Genomic DNA, 12,397 nt, shown 5'->3' with positions numbered 1-12,397 from the left:
GGGGCTCTGCCCCTGCGGAGCTTTCGCGGGTGATGGGCGGGCGGGAGAGCCTGTCAGAGGGGGCGGGGCTGGCCGCGGGGGCGGGCCGCGGCTGAGGCGGGCTCCCGCCGCCGGACGGGCCCGGCTCCCCGCCGCTCCGGGGCGGCAGGAGGCGCGGCGCTGGCTGAGGAGCCGCAGCGGAGCACTGCTGTTGCCGGCCGTCCCTCCTGACCGTCGGTCGGGGCTGTCCCCGGCTCCGTGGGGCGCGGGAAGGCGCAGAGACTGCCCGACTGCCCCTGGCGCAGTGTTCAGTTGTGTGTTTGGTCCGAATCTGGTTTTGTTTTCCCTCACTTTTAAGAGGTAGCGTACTTCACGCTCCGTGCTTTTTGTTTCCCATTGTGGTTGGAGGGGGGAGGCATGCGTGTGTTTGGTTTCTAAGAAAGCATTTTTAGTGGCATGTAGGGTATAATCACATTCTGTTCTCGTCTTTGACTTATTTTTCTAATTTTAATGAAATGTAAGACATTTCAGTCCTGAAATCTCTGCGTATCCATGCCTTGCACTAGTCTGTGTTTGTTAACGTGCCTTGAACTATGTTCTATGTAGTAGTGAAAGTTCAAAATGGTTTCTCTTCTTGGGAACTCTACAATTAACTATTTCAATAAATAATCAGATTTGAATCGGCCCTAATCAAAATACGTGCTGAAGTTAGGAACCTTGTTGCCCAGCATCCCACCTGGAAGGATGGCAGGCACCTGCAAGAGAGATTCATCCTAGGCACATTAAAATGCCTACTGGAGGAATTCTGTTTCTTCACAACTGGCACCTAAAGCTGGCAAAATGAATCTAGGCATTGCTGGACATTTCTGTTTATACCGTGCTCAGCAGATATATATCTGAATAAACGTGACTTTTTTGTGACAAAGTCTTTGGGGCAGCAGAAATGGATACATCTCCTTTACAAAGGAAAAAGTATTACTGCTTTGGATCACTGCATAAAAATGAAACTACATATCTGAAGTGCTAAACTAGGAATATCAGTGATAGTACACTGTTAATGTCAACATTAACAGATCTAGAAAAGAAATATCCGAGACATCAGACTTTAAAAGGAAAAAACAGGTTTATTTCATGCAGTTTACAATACACTAGTGTTATGAAAAGGAGGTTAAAAAAATACCCACACACATTCTAATTTTATGTTTAAAAATTATGGTTAGCTGTAACCATCTTCAAATGATTTGGGAAGCCCTAGCAGATTTTTATCCAGCGAAATTCCATGAATTCAGTTTCTTGTCTATGTCTGTGCTAAGAGTTTTGGCTAATGCAAAAGCATTAAAACCGGATCAAAACTCAAACTTTGCTGCAGTAAGAACACTTCAGAGATAATGAATTGGCACAAAATAAAGCGTTATTGCTAATGCACTGCCCAGGAAGTAAGATGTTGCAAATATGGCCACTTGGATATTAACGCAAACAGCTGATGCACAACTGATTTTGAGACCAGTGATTTGGGGGAGAAGGAAAAAAAACATCTGTTGAATTGGGTAGGTGGGCCTAGAGAGTCCATAGGAAATAAGATTTTTCATAGGTAGGCTGAGATGAAGCTCAGGACAGAAGCATGTGGAAATAGTTGCCATTTGATACTCCACCAGTTTGTTGATCTTGTTTCAGTTCCAGGTAGACAGGCTGGCAACATTTCTCTTACAGTGCCTTGGCACTTGCTTCAGCCTAGCAAGTACACATGAGCCAAGTGAAGTTTAAGTAAAGTTGTGCATAAGCTTTTGGAAAATATTCAAAAGGAGCAAGAATCATGTACATAAATACATTAACTCTTACATTTCAGACCACCAGGCCTGGAAATCTCAACAGGTGTTAAGTCAGGTCAAACTTTAGGCTCAGCTTTCTAAGGCAAGGTGAGCACGCTCACAGAACCCCCTCTCCTTCTACCCACCCCCAAAGTAGCAAAATAACTTTCTAAAATGTTTCTCTCATTATAGTAGTTATTAACACACAACATCCTAAAGAGAACCCTTCGACAGGCCCAGAAAGCTATGTTTGCAGCAGTATCCATTCACTGAACTTCTGACAAGTTTATACCTTGGTAGACCTTGTTGAAGTAGAGGACAGCTAAGTTGCAATGAAATATTCAGCAACAATTTCCTGGGGCAGAATCTTCTTCAAAGTCTCTTCATTGCCAGTGCTGTTCATAAAAGTTGATAGATTACAGCACAGGCAATAATAAAGTGTTGAGCAAGTGTACTGTCTTCTCTCATGTATTCCTTACCAAGCTGGATACTGAAATTCCAAGCTATATATGAACACTTATATCTGCAATTGGTTCAGACATTTGTAAAAATTATTTTAGAGTCCATGAGTTGAAAGAAAAAACAGACTAGCTGCTTTTTAAACACTATATGTCTCTGGAACTTCAAATCAGCCCTGGAAAGGACTTTAGCCCTTAGCATTTCTGCACTGAAAATTGAAAGAGTTCCTTCTATCTGATACTCATTTAGGCAAACTGAACAATAACATCTATTTAGCCCTGTAAAGCCTCAGTTCAGTAAAAAGCCTTTAAAGACAGCTCCTGATTGTTGTGAGCCAAAAGAAAGAAAAGTTATATGACACTGAGTTTAGAGTGCCTTCCACATTTTTTCTTAAACTGAATATTTACACTATTTTAAGAATCAATAATTCTACACACAAACCCAGGTAAGATCCTGAGATTGTCCTTAAAGCTGGAGATAACTGCAGTCTAAACTATAATGAAGTAACAGGCAGCATCCTCAGACCGTACGTATTTCAAAATTGTGTTAGAAAAGACACTTATCCAATGACCACTGGAAGTTTTAATCCTACCATCCCGAGCTAACAGGTACCGTTAAAGGCATAACAAAATCTCATCTCTTTTCAAGGGCCCTACCTTTCAGGGCTGATTGAAGAAGTTAATTTGAAAAACTTGAAAGATGCTTTTGATGTGGTGAGACAGAGAATAAAATAGGAGAATGACACTTTCTGATTTTATCACATCTCAAGTGAACAAAATCCCAGGCTTCATCTCCAGACTCTCTTTCACTTGACTTTGATCTCCTTGAAAAGCCCAGTACTTCACTTTTCTCTCAGTACTTCTCAAGGAATGTATTCCAGTATACTTGAATGACTGGACAATACACATTATAATCAAGTTTCTAGGTCATTTCATTCAATCAGATACTATTGCATTTTTGCATTCCAAGTTCATTTTTGTAATATTAATAAAAATAGTAATTTGTAATTAATGTTTTAATTTGCTGGTGGTAGCTCTCTACTGCTCAAAAAGGGACTGACAACTCTCAACAACCTCAACAGACATTCACGGAATGCAGTGTTCTCTTCCGAGAAACAGTTTTCTGAAAACACCATCATCCTACTCAACAGACCTGTTCCTTAAGCATGCCTGCAATCAAGTTTTCTTTTGTTTAATCTGCTAGAAGTTTTCATTTCTCTCCTGAAAAAAAAAACCTCTCAGAGAAAGAGGAGATTGATTCAATTTTGGTATCTTCAGGAAATAGTCCTGTTTCAAATCAATCATAACTGTGCATTCACATTGCTAGAAACAGAGCTACACAGCTATTGTCTAAAGAAAAACCGAAGGCAAAAAAGTTGGATGGATACATTGAGCTCAATTTCTTAAGAAATATCTTTTACTAATGCTACAATGAAAGATGAAAGGAACTTCTATCATTACAAGAAACCTAGCCGAGTGTGAAAAAAACCCACAGTACATTTTCCAAATTTTCTAAGTCTATGATTCTGAGGACTGAAAGTTTAGTAGAGAATCAATATAAGCTTCTAAATACAATCAGGCCTTTGATACACAATTAAATTACCGTGGGATAACAAACTGCAATTAGCCATAATCCATGGAAACCCCACAGTAAGTGGGAGAAAATTCCAGGTAACCTTTTGTCTTTTGTTAAAAAAAAAAAACCAACCAAACAAAAACCTATTTCACATTTACTGTGGGAGCTGCTGAGTTAAACTAGACTTTTGGACAGTTATTATGGACCAGGTGACAATGATGTCTTAGAGGCCTCAGAATGACTTGTTCATTGCAGATAAACTCTGATTCAATTGCTGCTTGAAGAAGTCAAAAGCATTTAATATAAAAATGTCATCTCCAATACAGAAAATTAGCCTCTGATGAAACTTAAGGCCAACAGCTGTTTCCTAACTCAAAGCAAGAAATTGCTATGGTAAATTTGAACTTCTCAGTTTTTAAACAAGTTTTGCAAGAAGTTTGTCATGTAAAAGCCTTCAAAGAATTTCACTGAAAATCCACTAATCATCTGCTGAAGTAACCTCACGTTCTATGGACATGCCAAACAACTTCAACGAACGATTCTATGAATATTTGTATAGCAAAAGGGTAGAAACTTAAATCTTCCATAGAATTTTCATTTTCTTGAGAGGTCACCTTGATTAACTGTTACATTTTGGTATCTCTCCCTTCCTGCTTTATTTCCTTCTGCTATGATCTCTTCGTGCTCAGTATCGTAAATTCTAACCTGGAATACTGTTTTGATTTAATAGAGAAGCTGTGTAAATCCAGAGGTCGTGTCAAAGGCTTCTGCAGTACAGCTTTTCAACTACAGCCCCCTAGTGAACCCGTCAGCTCTACACAGTCACAGGCAGTTCTCTGGCGGTAAATACTCTCCAAATGACAGAAAAGAAACAAAGGACTCCAGTTTAAACTATACCAGTACATTATGTCATCCTGCAAGATCTTAACAGAAGAAGCAATGTTTGCAAAACCTGGTGATGTAGACTGGACTCTAATGCAATTACCTTGTTACTGTAGCTAACTTTATTTGAAATTACAAGAGTCAAATAAAAAGAAACCAACCTTATTTAAGGATCAATTCTTAATGCCTTGAAAACGGCATATGGTAGCACTTCCATCTATCTGAAAGCCTCATGTGCTCACAAAAATTAAAGAAATAATGACATTAGCAAGAACAGGAAAGTAGTTAGAGTTCAGGTGGTCTCAAACAACAGCATATTTAAAATAATTTACAAGGTACCTGCCTAGTAAAGTTCTGTCTCTTTTTTTTTTTTTTTCCTTTCTTAAGATCTTTGTGAGGTATTGGAAACAAAGTGCAAAATGATTAACCACTTATTTCCCCAAAATCTGCTACAACAGGGATACAATGTAAACTAGATTGCAGGTAATCTCACCATAAAAGCATGTTTTTAAACTGAAAATACTCCAGTGAAAAGAACATACTTAGAAAAACCCACTCTTTTACATATTTGTAAATTTGTTCAGTTTGCTCAGTTACTCATGCTTTGCTGCTGTCATTCTTGAAAATCTCACTTTATGAAATAAAATATTCTTTTTTGTGTTAAATAAGAGAGACAACAGAAATGCTGATTCAGAAGGACCATTGTAAAATTCACATTTTAGGCATTAAATCCACTAGGCCAATGCCAAATTACTCTGTAGAGAACATCAATAAAACAACAAAAAACATGGCTGGCTGGCTGCAATTCCATGAGCTAGAGAGCTCAGAGAATTTGGTGGAGTCCTACTGTTTAAAAACGCAGTGACTACTGCAGCAGAGGAAATGTTTTAATATGCAGTTAACACAGACAACTGTTACGCTTACTTTCAGATACGCAAGATAATCTGTTACTACTTAGGGGAAATTTGGGTGCTAAATTTAAGCTGATAAAATATGGGTGCCTAAAAAAGTATAAAAGTATAAACATTTCCCCCTACACAATTAAATTTTTAGTAAATTCAATTCAGTTTTAACATCCTAAAAAAAGACAAACATTTTACGTGTCGTTGTGGAGGGGCCAGCAGTTTCCTGTGCAGACCACATCCAAGTTGCAAAACGTATAACAAACCCTTTCAAGCATTAGATGCATGGACAAAACATTTAGCCCATTGCTGAACCTGCTTAGTAGAAACGTTTTTTACAAATTGTTTCTGCCAAACTTTTATCAATGTATAAGTCCTAAAAAAAAAAAAAAAAAAAAAAAAGAGTAGACCTTGTGTGTTTGAAAATCAGGCTTTTGTGTAAAGGATTACCTAGAGTATATGCATAAACTCTGAAGTTACTGAGAATGAAAACTGTAATGTCTTTAGAATTCAAAACAATCTTGTAGCTTTTTGAAACTCCCTTCCACTGCTTTCATAAGTCAACGAAGCCGAGTTTTATACTGTCAATTTCATTACGTGTTTTAAAGATGTGCTAAAGATTTTGCTCAAAACATAGTGTATTAAAAAGCTCCAGTCTTGTGTATTAGCCTTCATCAAGGACAAACTAACAAAGCTGCACCAGATGCTTTCAAACAGTGTTCTTTAACTGCATAGTTGAAACAGTATAGAAAGAGAAAGACTGATTGCAGGTATCCTGAATGTCTGAAGTAATTAAGTTTTTCAATCAATCAGATGAGCTTGTGTTCACACTCAATGTTGTTTTTAATCCTGGTCACAGAGACAGGGATCAAGGACTAGCCAGCCATATTTCCATACAACCTCCAGCTCTTGAAAATCTCTACCATAATCCACAGAGTTCAATGCTTATAGGAATTTTGTAAAAGCACAAACACACATATGAGTACAAACATCTCAAAAGAAACAGAATGTTCAGTTGTTCATTTTAAGTGAATTTTGATTCCCCTTCCAATCATCTGGCTAAGACTGGAGCATAACTGTTGCAGGAGGAGACTGTTTTAACAGAAGAAACATCAAGAATAACTCAGATGAAGGCCATTTTCTCCGAGTTTAGCCTTCCTTTGGGGTATTAAAATATGCTATAAATCCAGTCAATATATACACCCTTCCTTTAGAGAAACCTTTTGTCTACTGTGTAGCTTTTTACGTGCTAGTTTCAGTTGATCTCCTAGGCTGTTATTACATAATAGAGTATGTCACAGAGCCATAAGGAATGTGCAGTGTAACACGGTCAGCTGGGGCTGCCACCGATTCTGAAACAATGTAGGCCCAAATATTTGCATTTGTGGGCTGTAATGTGTGTGTGTATGTGTGTGTAGCACCAATTACATTGTCCTGTAAATGTTTACAATGATTAGTAGGAAAATGTCTCCAAACTGATCAACATTGGGTCATCCAGCACCAGACATTAAGTGCTACATGTCTCAGAGGAAAATACGAGTGCATGGTCATTTCTTTTCAAACGACCAGTGTCAGTCAGCCCCCAAGAGAGTACAACCATGCACTACAACCAAAACTTAACACACACTCCCACACCATCTATTCCCATTATGTAATCTTGCAATGCTTTCAGCCACTTTACACCAGCTTATAGGCAAAAATGGTTGAACCCAGATCAACAGAAAATTGTCTAAATCAGATTTTTTCTTTTGCAGCCGAGCCTCTTCAGTGTGACAATTCACTGCATCTTGGAATAAAAGAGAAACAATTGTCACCGTTCAATACTGTCTTCACATCCTGGAACCTCGTTCTTGCAAAATCTGAAACAGACCAATAAAAATTCTATAAATGAAAATTCGCTCAATGTCATTCCTAAAGCATGGAGTTCAAAGAGCAACATAATGACTATTTCAAATAACTGACAAAGTGTCAGGGAGCTGGTTCAAGAATATTGCTGAAGTCTGTGCTTTAAGGCTGAAAAAAAGACAGGTTGATACATACAATGTCTACTATTAAACATCATGAAAATAGATGTAAATCACTGCTAGAGATTGAGTATGATTGATGTAATGAAAGCTTAAGGGTTGGCAGATGTAAAAAGTAAGCCATTTCCCCTCATCCTAGTACTGAAGATACTTAGGTCCCGTGTGGTAAATGAACTTTGGTACTTTATTAGAAATTGAATTTAATCTTCAATTTTCCTGTTCCAGTAAAATGTCCTTAACTCTCTGAAGTTTCAGCTGCAAATTGTGTCCCATAAATTAGAACTGAAAACATGAACTATCAACTCAAAATGTGCACAAATGGCACACTAGGTGAGATGACGCAGGAAGTTTTCAAAGGCCAAGAGTACAAGCTGGCAAGATTTAAGTCAACTGACCGATTTAAAATCTGAAATAGATGCCCAGGCTTGGTCTTTCGCATGAACTAAAGTCAACCAACTACATTTCTTCACAGTTTTTCACTATGCTGTTCAGACATATGAAGCTTATCAGCTAGACCGACCAGCTATACGAAAATAAGTACTACTAAGACAGCAATTTTAAAATGTTTTTATATTAATACTATTTGCTCATGCAAGATCTCACAAGTTTTTTAGACATCCTTGTCCACATGAAAACTGTTTGTGTTCAGCACACTGAACTTTTCATGCATTACCTTGTCCATTATTATCCTTTGAAACACCCAAGCCAGGCAGCTGAGAGGCAATGCAGGCTGACTTCATGAGGAGGAATATATTTCTCAAAAATTCTGTCTAAGAAATTTGATTGTCCCACTGTTACCAAGGGCTTGAGATTCCTATTACAGTGAGCAAAAGGATTTTTTTTTTCCTAAAAGCAGCTGGTTTAAAAGGCATATATTAAACATAGGGACTGAAGTCTAATGGAAACAAAATATCTGCCCCTGAAAAACCTACGAATCCTTGTCTATAGCATCTTACAACATGACGACCACCTATTCTACTTCGTTTGACTTCTTCCTTTTCTGTTTTAATTCTCTTTGGCTCCTCCAGTGAGGAAAGGATCCAAGTCTTAGGACTGACTGCCCAAGCAACAACATTTCTCATGTTGCTACTCTAAACGCAATGGTAATCAGCAATAATGAGCTCAGCTCTTGGGCTGCCTAGTACTGCAGGGAAGACTTTAAGCAAACTGCAGAACCAGTCATGACAGTAGCCAAATAAAGCACACGCAAAGCTTCAAATGCACTGAGCACAAGTACTTAACAATGTTAACCTCTAAGTATCTCTAACAATACTTCATTTTCTTTTGTTTCTTGACAGTTTTCCTAGTACTGGGAAGGGCTCTTGACTTCAAAAGCTGCAAGAAAGCAAAGGCACAATCCCTGGACAATGGCACAGCTGTCTTGAGTGTAGAATTTCCTTCTATGATGACTTCAGTGTAGTCTGATATTAAGACAAATACCTGATGCTAGTACTCAGTAGCACGTTCCATCCCAGAGGACCCACAGAATCTGACAGCACATACAAACACTTCAGTCTTTGTGCTTGTAAGGTACAGGCTGCCAACCACTTAACACAGCACAGCAGTTTCATGTATGGTTTTAAATAAAAAAAAGTCTAGGTATTTGGTTCCTTTTTAATACTGTTACAATGTTGATAATTTAGCCTATCAGCCTCTATCAGTCATGAAGCCTAATACGTCTTTCATAGTGACTGTAGTCAAGCAGGGTCTCACCTGCTTTGCACAACTCCACGGGATTTTTTAAGGACTGGAGTTCATAAAGAACCCGTCACCATTTTTGTGCCTCAGGGACAGTTCAGTGTTAGCTTAAAAAAAGAAATCCACTTTATCACTTGCTCACTGCACTTGCTGCAGTGCATCTTCCTTTGTGCATACAAAGTTCTTTTTCATTTCAAATTCAATATTATTATTTTGAAGTTATGAAGACAGATGTCACTGCAGCTACTTGGATAAATTTCCAAAATATAGAAAGATGTTTCCCATGGGTCATGACATGCTTTAGGGTTTATTTTAGATGCAAACATTGCTTATTTCATTAAGATAATTTACTATATGTACTAAGCAAAAAGCGTTTCATATGAAGCTGTAGGAAAGCGAAAAGCCAGGCCCTGAAAATTGCTCAGCACTGCTAGTGTAATACCCTCAAAATGGATTAGACAAACTTACAGAAGATAGTGCCATTGATACCTACTCATGGTATCATAGTGTCATTGTAGCTTTCATACAATGATCTCGATGCAGGCTTGAAGCCAAAATTCCTAAACTGAGGCTTACTGGAAGCTGGAGAAATATATCATGAGTTAATTTGATAAACGCCTCATACTTAAACTTTTTCCTCAAGTATTTGCTGTTGGTCACAGCTGAGAACAAAGTGCTAGAGTAGATGTGCACATAGCAGATAACAGTGACCCAGCAAATGTAGTCAGTAAGTGAAACAATCTCGAGAGACGAAACCGTGGCTGAAACAAGCACCTGTGCAGTTAGAAAATAATACTGGATCTATTCATTTTGTGAGTATTTCCAATTTTGAATGACATATTTGAGTTTATTCTTTCCTAGAAGATAAAAAATACTTCTCAGATTAATAAACTTGCAACTATTTTCTGTAGCTTCAGGAACACATAGAATAAGATAAAGCTAAGCCAGATCTGGATGCTGAACTTCGCACACTTTACTGAGCCAGTAAACCCAACGTAAAGCAGAAAATTATATCAGATCAGGCAATATTTTAACACACTTTGCTTAGTGCTTCTTCTGGAACCCCTGCCTTTACTAAATGGGAAATGATTTCTGATCAGCAAGCTCTCATGAATGGTGTTCCATCCACCTCTGGTCAGAAACTGTGTGAAAGAGAATCTTCTGTAGTCATTGGCAGTGACTTTGTCCAAAGGCGAAATTAAATTTCAATTCTATCAAAATCGTATTTACCTACTAAATACTGAAAGGATGAATGACTCTGTTCTGCAATTTGAAATTCCTCCTTTTTTTTCCTGAAAAACGTTTTAATAAGACTATTCCTAAAAATTTTAGTGGCTTACTGGGCAAAAATGCCAAGAGAAGATGTCTCAACACTAACAGAGGTCAATAAAATTTGAAAAAGGTTATGGCCGGTCTTCTTCCAAACTGCTATTAGCTAGGATTGAGGAGTATGTCTGGAGCAGAATCAGGCACGAAGAAGCTTTTGTGTGAGAACACGCTCTGCTAGCTAAACAGGTGACTTCACTGATAATGCTCCTCTGTCTGCACACTTCAGATCACAGAATCACTGAACGGTTTGGGTTGGAAGGGACCTTTAAAGATCATCTAGTTCAAGCCCCCTGCCATAGGCAGGGACATCTTTCAGTAGACAAAATGCTTGAAATGATGCTCAAAGACCCACCCAACCCGACCCTGATCACTTCCAGGGAGGACGCATCCATAACTTCTCTGGGCAACCTGTTCCAGTGTCACATCACCCTCATAGTTATGACTTCTGTCAATCTAAATCTACCCTCTTTCAGTTTGAAAACATTGCCCCTTGGCCTGTCACTACAGGCCCTGGTAAAAAGTTTTTCTCAGTCTTTCTTATAAGCCCCTTTTAAGTATTGGAAGGCTGCAATAACATCTCCCTGGAGCCTTCTCTTCTCCACGCTGAACAACCCCAACTCTCTCAGCCTTCCTTCATAGCAGAGGTGTTCCGGCCCTCCAGCCAGTTTCACATCCCTCCTCTGGACCCAGTCTAACAGGTCCATGTCTTTCTTGTACTGGGAACCCCAGAGCTGGACGCAGTGCTCCAGGTAGGGCCTCATGAGAGTGGAGTAGAGGGGGAGAATCAGCTCCCTCGACCTGCTGGCCACGCTTCTTTTGATGCAGCCCCAGATAATTGGCTTTCTGGGCTGCAAGTGTACGTTGTTGGCTCGTGTCCAATTTTTCACCCACCAGCATCCCCAAGTCCTCCTGTGCAGCACTGCTCTCGATCCATTCATCACCCAGTCTGTACTGATACTGCGGACCATCCCGACGCTAGCGCAGATCTGCTGTGTTCAGAATTTTCTTTCTTTTCATGTTTCTGTTCTGTTTTTCCTCCAGGTGCACCAGATCCAAAGTTGACTTATAAACCCTAAACAATGCTGAATGAACTCTCATATCCTAGGGGCCTGAGTGTGATTGCTTCTTAGGGAAGCAGAATGTGAGAACTATTTCCTCCCACTCAAAATAAATCTGCTGCAGATAGAATAGCATTTTAAGGACTGTTCGTCTCTCAGGCAGCTTAAGAACCTTGCATTCAATTCCAGCAGTGCTTGCAGACACGTTAGGAAAAGGTTGCATAAGTTGTTCTGTCTGATGCAACTTTTGTGTTCTTCCACTTGTGACTTTTAAAGTACCTTGATCTTCAATAAGATGTCAAACTACAGTGGAAAGGACCTGGTCCCTCCCTGGAGAGAGTTGTTTCCCATGATAAATATAACTGTAGCACCAAGATCACACTTTTTCCTTGTATTTGCCAGGTCTTGATTCAAAAATTATTAGTTTTAAAATAATCAGATAAGACCACCTTTTGACTATGTTGCACTTCAGTCAAGTTTGCTCATTTGTTACCAAATCAGACATTTACTGAAAATGTGTACTGTAAGTTTGTATCAGATGCCTCTATACGTAAAAAACCATTTGACAGAAAAGCTGGTGCACGGAAAATAAAAATGAAAAGCAATTCTGCCCCTAGAATCTACATGAAGAACTTTTCTTCTCAGCAAAGCTTAAAAGGAACCAATCACAATACAGCTTATAA

The 12,397-nt window shown here is 38.9% G+C and overlaps 1 protein-coding gene and 1 long non-coding RNA gene across 3 annotated transcripts in view; one reads left to right on the top strand and one right to left on the bottom strand.

The window, feature by feature from the left end:
- Positions 1-90: 90 nt before the first annotated feature.
- Positions 91-7,499, top strand: LOC137676301 (uncharacterized). Its single transcript, XR_011050066.1, has 2 exons — positions 91-339; positions 7,360-7,499. It is a non-coding gene; the product is annotated as an uncharacterized lncRNA (long non-coding RNA).
- The window catches only part of KCTD5 (potassium channel tetramerization domain containing 5), a 34,643-nt gene continuing 23,329 nt past the window's right edge, over positions 1,084-12,397 (bottom strand). For both annotated transcript variants that reach the window (XM_068423002.1, XM_068423003.1), the window contains one exon: positions 1,084-7,464. In XM_068423002.1, the coding sequence (XP_068279103.1) occupies positions 7,435-7,464 (30 nt within the window). In that variant the 3' untranslated portion in view covers positions 1,084-7,434. The remainder of the gene's footprint in view (positions 7,465-12,397) is intronic.

This window comes from Nyctibius grandis, chromosome Z (assembly GCF_013368605.1).
Source record: "Nyctibius grandis isolate bNycGra1 chromosome Z, bNycGra1.pri, whole genome shotgun sequence".
In the NCBI taxonomy this organism is placed as follows: domain Eukaryota; kingdom Metazoa; phylum Chordata; class Aves; order Nyctibiiformes; family Nyctibiidae; genus Nyctibius; species Nyctibius grandis.
Note: the sequence above shows the minus strand (reverse complement) of the source record. Positions and strands in the feature narration are given on the sequence as shown.